Below are 12,161 nucleotides of genomic sequence, written 5' to 3'. Positions count from 1 at the left end.
CAAGTGTTAGCGTTGCCCTAGGCTAAGAATGGACATTGCCCGGTGTGTGAGGTCGCCACCATCCAGGGTGGCCAGTTAGCGATCGCGTGAACAAAGCACTGATCCAAGCATGAAGATCATCGAAAATCAGTGCGTTCATTTTCTCATAATTTGGAGAAAAAACGTCCCAGCACGCCCCCTAACTACTAATACCCTGTCTGGTGTGCCTCCTCATGCTAAGCAAGATGTTCATGAACGGTAAATGTGAATGAGAAGTTTAATTTATTATTAAATAGTAATTATTATCCGTTAGTGTATACGTTTTGCGAAGAAGGAGGTTTATGTGTTTATACTCTCTACAACTATTAGCGCCAGAAGAAGCTGCAGGGAAGTAGAACGGAGGCAACATCAGTTGATCGGGCTTTTTACGTTTCCTATGTTATCGTTTTATCCAGATATAAAGGCAACATATCGCTTCCTTCCTACTGTTGATTCCCATCGCTACTACACCTTTCACTCTACTACGCAGTATGCACTACGAATACTCTCTCATCCAGTCGTAACCAAATGTGGTGTTTTGCACCTCACAGACAATTGGGAAGGAAAAACTGGCGCGACGGTGACGATTGATCACACGATTGTTGATGATGACTGTTTCCTTAAGCCAACGGTGATATAAAAGCACTTTTTCCGACCATCCATGAACATGCGTCGATCACGGTTGCATGGCCATCGTCGTTTCCCGATTCGACACGTGGGCATCTTCGTCGTTCGTGTTGGGTTTTTGAGAGTCCCTTGGTTGGCTAGTATCATCTTCCGCACGGGGCACGGCATTATTCCTTCCCTTGTTGAATGTGAAGTTTTGGCTCACCTTTCGACTACTTCGGTTCAACAGACCGTTTCCATCGGCACGCGGTTCGAGGTGGTGGTCGTCGTGTTGTTCGTGCAGGTGTTGTTCGTGATCGATTCGCCCATCGAAGGCAACCCGTGCGACGAGCTAGAGTGCTGCGGACCGTGCGTCGTGTTCGTGAAGGATCGTCCAGTTTTCGAGTTCCACAGACGTTTCATGGCGGCCCAGACCTAGCGATGGTTTGGAAGAAATGGAGGAGAAAAGACCGCGAAACGACGGGTTATAAATTGTGATTTCCCTTTGTGCAAGGATTCGATGGTGAGATGTCCGGAGTCTCGGCCATGGTAAGGAGGATAATGAATGAGCCGTAAAACAGGTGGTGTGTTGAAATTAGGATAATTAATACGAATGGTCCAGTAACCAGGAGTCTCTGCTCGTGAACCCGCTCATAAACCAGACCCCTGACCTGACGGCCAGAACAATCTGATCTCTTTTCCCCCACCAAGAGAAGCGTCCAAGAGGAGCCTAACAATCGGGTGTGAAGAAATGAGTGCATTATGCTGTTATATCCTTTGCGCATTTCTGTGTAATTTTCAATTCTCCTTGTTTGTGCATAATAAATCCTTAACTTTCGTCGGTCTCCACTTAGAACGATGGAACCTCTCCCATTGCCCAGTCAACTAGGCATGAAGGTTGTCGTGTACGCGATGGCGGTAAAGGTTAATTTCGTCTCGGTGGTGCCTAAACCACCGCCGATCGTGGCTCGCCATCCATTGCTTGCACGGATGACACGGTGCCAAATGAGATTTTGTGGTTTCGCTCGAAAGGGCAAAAAGCTGCTGGTTAGAGGTTTTCTTTTTCAGTGCCAGGCGCAAAACTAGTTTGGTGTTTCGTGGTTTTGCAAAGCTCTTTTGCTGCCAACTAGCAGTGTGAAGGGATATTGAAGTTAAGCGAAGCAAGGAAATAATCGATAGAGATGAGTTGCCTATGTGAAGAAGAACTTTCTCTAGTAAAAGCCAATCAGACATTTACTTAACCCATAATTCTTCACAATTATTTTGGGCATTAATTTAAGAAAATCTTCTTTAAAAAACAGTTCAAGTGTGCTAAAGTAAACTCAATTTTAGAATTTTAGTTCAAAGTTCGTAATTATCGTTAAAGATTACACAACAAGAGCATCTTATAGTACTGTCAACGTGTTGAAAATTAAGTGCTTTTGTACTGTTAAAAACGATCGCAAACCTATCCAATTACTTCAGCGTAGCAGACAGCTTAAGTAGGTTTATTCTTTCGATGCTTCGCTTGCTACTAGTGGCAATCACGGCTGGCAGCGAAAAACCATTCGCCTGAAGTGAACAAAAACAGAAATTCAATCTTTTCACGAAACACTCAAGAAATAAAACGTAATGTAGGACCTTTTCCTTCTGGTAGCAGGAGCTGAAAACTTTGCACGCCAAAAACTCACCTGCGGTTGACAGCCGACGACGATGAAGATGAATACGCCCTGCAGTGCGTTGATCAGATCGGTCACGATCCAGATGTAGTTCGGTCCACCGACGGCCCAGGAGATGACGTCCGCCACCCAGGTGACACCCATCACGACGACCAGCTTGAGGCAGACGCGCCCCAGCGCAGCACTGTAAGAGGGAGAAGAAACCAAACCGCGGCTGAGCATACCACATGGGGACGGGGAAGACGTGAGAGAAGAGAGAGAGAGAGAGAGAAAGAATAAAAGAAAGAGAAGGGGGTAGGGAATTGGTTGACGGGTGTGGAGAAGGGGGAGGTTGAATGGGGGTCGAGAATGGGGGTTGGTGGGTCATTAAATCATGCCAGAAACGAAACATAACGCACAAACACACAAGGCAAGGACACATATGTGTGGGTATTAAAAACCAGAAACAAAAAGAAATAATACTACTGTAGAGAGAAATATCTGTCCTACCTAAAGCTACGTCATATGTACCATATTTGTTTGTACGACACCCTCAAAAACCTAAAGCGAAAGAATCCCAAGGACCGTTTCGGGTTGGCAAATGCAAAAACCCCAGCACCAGATTTCCACTGTCCCCAGCGTGTGTGTATATGTCCAATGTCCCAAAGAGTTGGTTTCACTTTGCCAGTTTTTACCATTTTTTTACCGAGTCAACCACTTCTAACCTCGCAGCCCTTGGGTTTCCATCACCTGCAAAGGCATGTGTCTGGAGTGTGCCGCGCCGTGCGGTCCTATTTATCAGCGGGCACCGAGTCCGTTAGTGGAGCGGGACACATTCATTTCGCTGGCGTGTTTTATTTTATTACCATTTTACTATTAGATTTATCACTCACTTTCGTCGTACCGCGTTGCCCCGGTAACCGACATCCAGCCATCCAGGGCTTTTCATGTTTCGAGGGAGGACTTCCCGCACGCCCTAAGCGAACTGCTGCTGCTCCGGTGCACTATCGTCCTTTGGAGATTGCTCTTTCTTTCCCCCTTTGAGGGTGAGGGAGTTGTCGGGTATTCTGAACAGATAAAACAACAAGCTCCAAATGGATTTCCGCCACGAGAAAACGGTACTCGCTGGTACAGATAGAAGGGGAAAAAATTGCAATAAATCCTCGTAAAGAGCGAACCGTACACGCTAAGGGCACGCGGGACCGGGAAGCAAAACTATCACTCGGAATGATACAGATTTTTGTACTTGCCGGTCCCCCTTGTGCGCCTCTCCAGGTGGTCGACTTTTTTCTCGGCCGGATCGTTTGTCTTCGGCCACGAGGAGCCCACCCAACGCGAGGAAAAATTGTCCCATCGTTCATCCCTGCCTCGGTCGAGTTGACACGGAAGCAAATTGGCCTAAGCCTCAGTGTTTTGTCCGTACAACCATCATGGTTTGCTTTGTGTGCACCTACATCGCAGCAAGCCTACTTGTGTTTCGAGTGCCCCAAGAAAAGGGCACCCAGTTAGAGTTCATTATCGATGTTAGAACTTTCCGTTCCGTTGAAGTGGTGAAAACGCGACGCGAACATCGAGCGAAGAGCGAGTTCCATAAATCTAAATTCGCCATGACTTGCTCTTGAGGCCCGAGAATTTATCCGGAACACTTGTCTCGCTTGTGTGTTGCCCTTGGTAACCTGGCTCTATCCGTCCATCCGCCCGTAATCAGTGTGTAATTGAACGATCGAAGCGATGAAACTTGTGATGAAATTAAATTCAAACAATTCCCTGCCATCCGAACGACCGTCGACACGTTGCCATGGTAATTTATCGTTGCGAAGTCCGATTTATGCCATCGTTGATGTCGGACCTTGTCATCGTCTTCGTTGTCCGGTAGCCGTTGACATGGACAAGGATTCGTTAACAACCAGCCGAAAGGTGAGTTTAATTGGCAAACAACTTCCCCAACGCGTCGATGCACGTTCAATACATCGTCGTGCTACGTTCAAATCAAAACTAAGCGACGAACCCATGAAAGGAATGCTGGGGAAGAAAAGAAGATCAAATATCTCGCATGCTTCAGGCATTGCTTTGCTTGTGACTGTTGTTTATCAATGGAATGTTTTAAAACTCCCATTTTCAGTTCTGGTTTTGATTTGGAGTAAGTTCCGGAAGGAACTTCGTGGAAGCTTCAATCATCCTATTATTTGCACTTACTCAAATAAAGAAGTACTCCTTAATGATGCGGGTTGGTTTTTCGTTTAGTCAGCCTTAAGAACACATGATCAAAACAAGTTTTGTTTTTTTTTTTGTTAAACAGACTGTCGAATGAAAGTTAGAACCTAATTGTTTTGTACTTTTTTTTCCTCAATTTCATCTACTCCAAGTGGATCATTATTTTGGGCATGCAATCGGAACTGCATTTTGGCCCTGTAGCGCCATTTGCTCTTTATTCAAGGCAAAATTGAAACAAAAGCTCAATGAAACCAGGATGTGCTTCTGCACTTTTTGCACTTTTCTGCACCTCCAGCACACGGGTAGAGTTGCAGGATGGCGCAATTAAAATTCTTTTTTTTTATATTCAAACCGAAAGAAAACAAGCAATTCTGATAAGGTTGAGAGCAATGCCTCGCGCTAATTGGAAAGAAAAAGGGGGTGAGTTTGGTGCGATGAAAATGTTTCATTTGATATAAATCTTTTCACCAAAGTGTCTCATATGATTCTGCAACATTTTTTCTCTCGTTTTATTTACAATTCTATTTTTCGCTACGGAAATGAAAAAAAAGGAAGTATTGGTCCTTAAAAACACACACTTGAGTAAGTGACAATTAATTACCCCGTGCGACAGTAAAACATTGCCCCGACAAAGAGGGTAATTGTAGCTAATTAAACAATTTCTCCATTAGATTTACGACATCACATTCCGGGCGTTAAAAGTACGAATCCTATCAGCAATCGACTGTACTTCAACCATTCCTTCCTGCTCTTCCTTTTACCACATAAAACATCCTCATGAAATGTGCTAAAACTTTAGCCCGGAACTTCGGTAAAGAGGTCCTTGAAGCGATTTCGACCGACTAAAATCGAATGAATAAAAATGGCACAGCACAAAAAACGGGTTGGGTGGTTTTTAATTATTTCCCTTCCCATTTGGTGGCTGTTTCGCGGCTGAGTGCCGGTACTCAGGAGTCCTGTACCGAGCCTGTGCGCTGTGAGGAGATTTTCGCGCCATCGTACCACCATCGAAGGAAATTTTGGAAGTGAGTTTTTTTTTTCTTTCTCCACCTCCAACGCCTGCCGTCGATGCCGGAAATGAGGTTGTGAACCGGTAAATGGGATGTCCTGTTCGGTGCCTTATTTCAGGAACTCCTCTCCCTTCCCATGCTGACCGGAAACATCCAGTCGAACACAACACACCCGAGGTAGTGTATGTGTGTGTGTTTTACCTTTTTTGTACAAATTCGTTCTAAATCGAAAATTGCTTTCGACAGGAAAACTTAAAATGTGCTGACCCATTTTGGTGCGCTGCAAAAAGGGAAAACGTTCGACGAAGAGAGAAAACTCCGACAATCCTTCTGTTTGTGGGTGGTCTGAAGGGAGAGGAAAAGCAAACGATTCAGAGGGGTTTTCTTTTGGCATTCTCAACCTCCCTTGTTCAACATCCGATTTAGGGGGGGAGTTGTACTTTTCTGCTGATTGAACGCTTCTTTTCGCTCGTGTGGACAGACGAGAGGTGAGAAAAGCTACGGTTGGGGAGTTTTTCCGGTCTATGTTGCAGCAACAGCCGGAACTACGCGCATCGTGCGAGTGAAGTTTGCAAAAGTGATTTTCAACCAGCAACCAGGAGAAGAAAAAAACGAGCAGGGATGAGCTTAGCGGAAGGTTTGCTACACCACACGATCCATAATGGAAACTAATATTTGAACAACGGCACGACAAATTATGATCGCGAAACTTGAACGACCACAACGTTCGTACCGGTGCGACCCGGACGACTTATGGGAAAAATTCGTTTGGCCCGAACGAGAATATATTGCCACCATTTATATTGGTTTTGTTCGGAAATGCGTTCGGTCTGGGTGAGATATTTTCAAACAATTGCCAAAGATGGCTGTCTTTGGATCGGGTACGAGTCCTAGTCGGGCTTAACAGGTCGACGAAAAATGGATATTAATTTATAAAAAGAGGGTTTCGTACACATGAAATCGCTAAAAGTGCCAGTTAATATCACAAAAGTGACACTTTATATAGAAAACGTGATCGCGAAAATGGAACTATTACTAGTGTCGACGAGGACGAGGACGAGTGAAGTTGGGAATATGATATCAAAGTCAACTGTCAAGGATAACGTCGTCAAGTCAAATTATTTTTCATTCTAAAAGCATCCCATTAAAGCATTAACACAGTACACGGAAATAGTCCTGCGTCGTTGTGTGTTTGTGTTAGTTTCGTTTCATTGCATTAGTACTACATATTCCAAGAGTTCGCTGGGCGATCCTCTCGAATCTTCTACAGCGATTAACACAAGCAACAGGAAAACTGAAGTGGGTTTAGTTACGGATAGGTGGAAAGAAAAGATCATAAAAACAAAGGGAACTAATCATACCGTTCCGTCGTCGATTTGACATCGTCCCGCTTCCATAGGCCACAGGTTAGCTGACGTGCGGTTGAGGCGAACAGTAGCAGATTGACGAAAAGCAGTATGCCGATCGGTCCGAAGAAGTAGGTCAGCATCTCCATGTTACCTGGGGAGAGAAAAGACGAAAAAAGAGACACGCACGAACGTGATGAGCATAAATGCTGACACATGTGAGCAAACGATCAGTCAAGATAGACGCCATCAACACAACTGTATAAATATTATGCACGCCCGACAATGTCTTCGCCTGCGCATCGATGAATCTGTCCGTAGGTCGCGCCTGGAGGGCGATTTGATGTAATCCACGGGCAGGATTTAACCACCGCCCCGCGTCATTAATGCATCAACAGCGCTGCTCAAGGTATTTGCCCGGGGCCATCCGCGATCACGGGAGTGTAAGGTGCTGAGAGACACACCTTCCGTTTTGGCGGTTGGGATTTTCTTTTTCTTCGTTGCCGTTGTAAAGATGGATTTGGTTTCGATGAACATGAGTCTAAAACTAGGCTAAATCGGTAAAAGATTGCTCCCCGGTGTTAACTCATTTATTATGGGCAATGAAATAAGCATTAATGTCATCGGTGATGTTCTCCGTTACGGTTTCTTTTTTTCTTCTTGGAAAGTATCTAAAGCTCTTGTCCATAAATTTCAAACCAAAAGGATCTCAATTTTATGGAGAGTAAATTTGCACAAACAGCGAACTGAGCCGTATAATTTTATCGAATCAAACAGTATTGTCGGATCGGATCCCCATCAGTGGAGTTCATAAATCCCAAAACTTCTCACGTCTTCCCGTGCGATGCGGACCGTAATCCACCGACCATCCAGACACAACAACAGTGTATCTCATTGTCTGATGGCAATAAATTTGCAATATTGACTCACTTCCGTCCTCTGTGTGAATCCGTTAGCGACGGGCAGGGGATATTGAAGTGGATTAGATTTACCATTCCGATATGCGACGTCGACTGACTGCACCGTACGGTTTTGGCCAGACGGACAAAGCGACCCCAGGAAATGTCTACAGTGTAAGCTTTGCCAGCATGTTGGTGTTGGTTGGCGAATGGGGAGGATAGCAAAGCACAGAAATAAAAAGAGTCGTGAAGTCTAGAGAGCATATCCACTAGGTTCTGCGAGGATGATCGCGATTCCACCGAACAGCAACTATACTGTTAATTGATGAAACAAAGATACACACATCGACAATGTGCTACACTGTAAAGGACACTACACTTGCTTCCACGTGGAGACAGGCAAATATTTACATTTTATCGGCAAACGAGAAGGAATTTTAAATTAACGACTTTTGCTTCCCTCTTCTAGCCGGTTGGAACCTTTTTTTTATCGAGTGGAAGAATTTTCCACCCTGCACCTGTTGTTGACGATGGCAAGATATCGCATTTCCTCAATACTTTTCCACTTATCCTGTTCTGCTGCAAGAATATCTAACTTCCAGCACAAATACATCCGATGTTCCAATCTCCACCTTCGAGTGCCGTGGAAAATCGAAACTCTCTGCTCACCTTCACGGAACAGCGAGTAGGAAAAGTGATATGAAAGAAGAAATTTCTTTCTATCCTTTCAGGCCATTTCTCCACATTCTTTAGAAAGTACCTGGAGTTTACGGGAAAGTGTTGGTAGAAAGGGCGAAATGGTGGACATTTTTCCGCCCATTCGGTACCGTATTCAGTGAATGAAACTAACGAGAATTTTATGCTGCATGACGGTTACGGTTACTAGGACGACTGTACACCAGGATGAGACTTCCATCGAGTGCCGTAAGCGGGGAGTAACAATTGAATGGAAAATATATCGCATTTCTTCCGTCTTCGTGTGTAACGGAGAAATTGTCGAAAAAATGTTCTTGTAACAATAAAAATACATCCGAATATTGCCATTGCAGTGCTCTGGGTGGGATATACGTTTTTTTAGGACTTTTTAGGTAAATTTACTAGCGACAGAGTTGAATGTAAATTCAAATTTACAAACTTTAAACTCAATTAAATGTATTGGTTTTCGATTCCGGTATTCAGGTAGTCTTCACCAACCAACCACGACTCAACAAGGGCAAAATAGCTGATCGAACGACTTAGCAAATCGCATCTTAATTCGATGCAACATTGTTACGATTCTAAAGAAAAGAGTTGTCTATCTTGTTTCCTGTCGCTACAGGTACAATATCAATACATAAATCAAGCTTCTCTCCAATGTCCAAAGCTTAATCGCGGAAACCCACCATTATGGTGTCTGTCACGTGGTCATCGATAGCTGACCAGCGAAAACAGTTTGTGGAAACCGGGAATTACATTGTCCAGCGTTGAACGATTAGAAAATCGCTTCGGGCAACACTGGCAGCAATGAAAGTGCGCGCACTTGTACATAAATTTGCACGCTTTTTGTCCCGTTTTTCATCGCCGTTCAATCATCCATCAATTTCGATGGCTTGGGATCGATTCCGCGCGCAAGTCGAAATCGGTTTCACGCCTTTAGCCATATCAACCTTTTTTAACAGTGGCCGGGTTTGGGACGGGTTTTTTCACCGCCTGTAGAGCAAAGCGAAAAAAAAAAACACGAAACCTACCCACACATTATTTTCATTATCAAGGTCTCGAGGATTTGTGATCTTGCACACCGCGTGAGATTGATCGGACGATCCCTGTTGCCCTGGCGTACTGATGATTAATTCGATACTGACCAGCAAACCGAATGTAGGAGATCTTCTCGATTCTTCCAAAGTCACAACCATCGTCATCATCACAACCATCATCACCCCCAAGATCAACAGCTGTCAATCGGAAGATCGCCAATCGCCGCCAATGTGTCGTCGGGTGTTTTTTTTCTGTATTTCCTTTACATGAAAACATCTGGACAACTTTTCTTGCTTCGCTTTCTTTCACCCAATATGATTTGTTTTTATGGGTGGAAATTCGACACCTCTCCCCCCAACTAACTTCACGCTGCTTTAGACGCTCAATTTTCGCGTCACCGGATCGATTATGGACGACGTTCGTAATGCCTTGGGGCTATTTTCAACACTTTTCGGCGCAATTTATCTACGCCCATGATTTAGCTTATGAAATGTGTATTTTTTTTTCTCGCTCCTAAAAGCAACCAAATTTAGACAAAAAAATAAGTCAATTTCAAGGTTAAATCTCACCTTTCCGTAATGGGAGTGGAACGTTTATGGTGGAAGTAATTTAGATGACTTCAAAAGGGGAAAAATAATATCTGACACATGGTGCGTATTAAAGCCGCCACGTTTTAAAGCGGTTCATTAAAGACACCTTCCGGTGCTTATCTGTTATCATTATTTACCAGAGAAATTGATTTTCGTTTCACCCTTTATTTAATTTTGTGAAACAAAAGAACTTGTTCCTATTAGAAGAGAAAACGATGCATAAAATGTCCAAAATGCAAGCCCAAAGTTTTCGACAGTAGCACACCGGGCAACCTTTTTGGGGGTGTTAAAATCGGAAGGAATGCATGGGACGTTGTGTCTAGACAACGCGGATGATTGATTATCCGGATGACGGACGTTGAAATGTGGAGCAGTTGGTCAGTGAATGGCCTCCGGAGGTACACTCGTCACTTCCCCATTAGATTATAATCCACCGAGCCACCGGAGAGCGGTGGATCGTACGCGAACGGACACAAATCGTTGTGGCTTAATTTATTATTCAAAGTGAGTCTACGCTTTAATATCGCGCCCAGGGAAGTTCTCACGGACCCACCGGATCATGCGGTAGCGAACCGGATGGGAATGATAATTTAATTAAAGTTTCTTCAACCACACCCGAGCTTTGAGCGTCGAAATGGGGTAGATCGTATGCTTGCAGGTTAGCTTTTAGGGATATTAAGCTGTTGTTGTCTGGTTCGAACAGGACGACCTTGTCCAAAGAATGGTGTTTGTATCGAAACGGTCACATACACACGCTTCCTTGATCTTCAGCTCGAACGACGTTCGGTTCTTGCCCACGGCAACGCACAAAGAACAGTAAATCTTTGCCCCTCTCATTATCGTCGCAAGTTGTCGAGTGTAGTAAAAACAGTTCACCTACCCTCCATCGCGAAACAGCACATTAACGTTTCTTTCTCGCGTTAATCGAAAATGAAGTTTAATGAAGCGAAAGTCGACGCGCATATCCCCGGCCTCGACGAAAGCCCAGAACGAATGCAGCATAGTCAGCATCGGCAATTGCCACCGCCTCCAGGCATTAGGCAACGGTGTGTCCCTCCGTTCCAGCTGTAGGACAAACCGGTGACCTAATTCCGCTGGTGGAGCAAACTAAAAAGTAATCGCCAAACTTATTGCGCCGCACAAACGAAGCCAGTCTGGTAGTACACCTTCCCAGAGTGTGTACGTTGGCTGTTTCGCCGTCCGACAAAAAGCGTCTGCATTCCACAAACGCACTAATGATCACGTTGCGATGAGGGCGACGACAGCAAAAACAACCATCCAACGCGTACGGAGGGAACTACATTTTTATTATCATCCTCCGCACCGTGCGTTCGTCGCTTTGTCGTCATTGGTGTTTCCCGGTTTGACGCTATGAAACTAGACGCGAAAAACAATTACCAATCGCAAATCGAGTGATTTGGTGCATAAATGAAAGTGAAGCAAAGGTGCTATAATGCTTTTATGAAGGAGTCTGATCAATTGAAACGTGCGAGTGACCGGGTGCTCGCCGAAAACAACTTCCGTAAGGTGAGCCCTTTCTCTTGGGCAATATATAGAAAGTCCTTTCACTGTTCTCCGAACAAGTATATCCACATTAGAAACGGTTTGGTCAAATAATAAGGAGAGCAATTTTCGATTGACAGTATAATGAATTGTCGGATTAAAAGGTAAGGTCTTGTCACTTTCATTTTGTATTCGACTGTTTGGTACAATAAAATTAGGTTGTCCTGTAGGTGCTTAAATTAACAGACAATAAAACGCTAGCTTATTATCTTCAAAGCTTCATTTCATATTAGCAAATATATTTTCACGCGATGTAAAGATATCCATATATCTTAAGACTTGCAATGCTATTTTCATCGTTCGCTTAAACAAAAAAGCAACATAACCTGCTATATCATCGAGACAACAACGGTTCCAGTAGCATTTCTCGCTTGTCGACATATTGTCATATTTACTTATTTATTTACATACAACGGTCGACACTCTTGTCACTTGCGGTAGACAGATTATCCAGACAGGTGTTGTGGTTGTATCTGCAGGTTGGCGGAACATCACTATAATGTGCGTATGGCCCACACTCACCAACAGATAGGAAACGATCGCA

At 44.2% G+C, this 12,161-nt stretch overlaps 1 protein-coding gene across 1 annotated transcript in view; it reads right to left on the bottom strand.

Moving 5' to 3' along the window:
- Nucleotides 1–867: 867 nt before the first annotated feature.
- LOC128711271 (probable G-protein coupled receptor Mth-like 1) overlaps nt 868–12,161 on the bottom strand; it is a 137,585-nt gene continuing 126,291 nt past the window's right edge. The window contains exons 5-7 of the mRNA XM_053806139.1: nt 6,847–6,985; nt 2,295–2,496; nt 868–1,059 (exon numbers count right to left, since the gene is read on the bottom strand). Coding sequence (XP_053662114.1) covers nt 868–1,059; nt 2,295–2,496; nt 6,847–6,985 — 533 coding nt within the window. The remainder of the gene's footprint in view (nt 1,060–2,294; nt 2,497–6,846; nt 6,986–12,161) is intronic.

This window comes from Anopheles marshallii, chromosome 3, assembly GCF_943734725.1.
Source record: "Anopheles marshallii chromosome 3, idAnoMarsDA_429_01, whole genome shotgun sequence".
In the NCBI taxonomy this organism is placed as follows: domain Eukaryota; kingdom Metazoa; phylum Arthropoda; class Insecta; order Diptera; family Culicidae; genus Anopheles; species Anopheles marshallii.
This window is presented reverse-complemented; position numbering and strand designations above follow the sequence as displayed.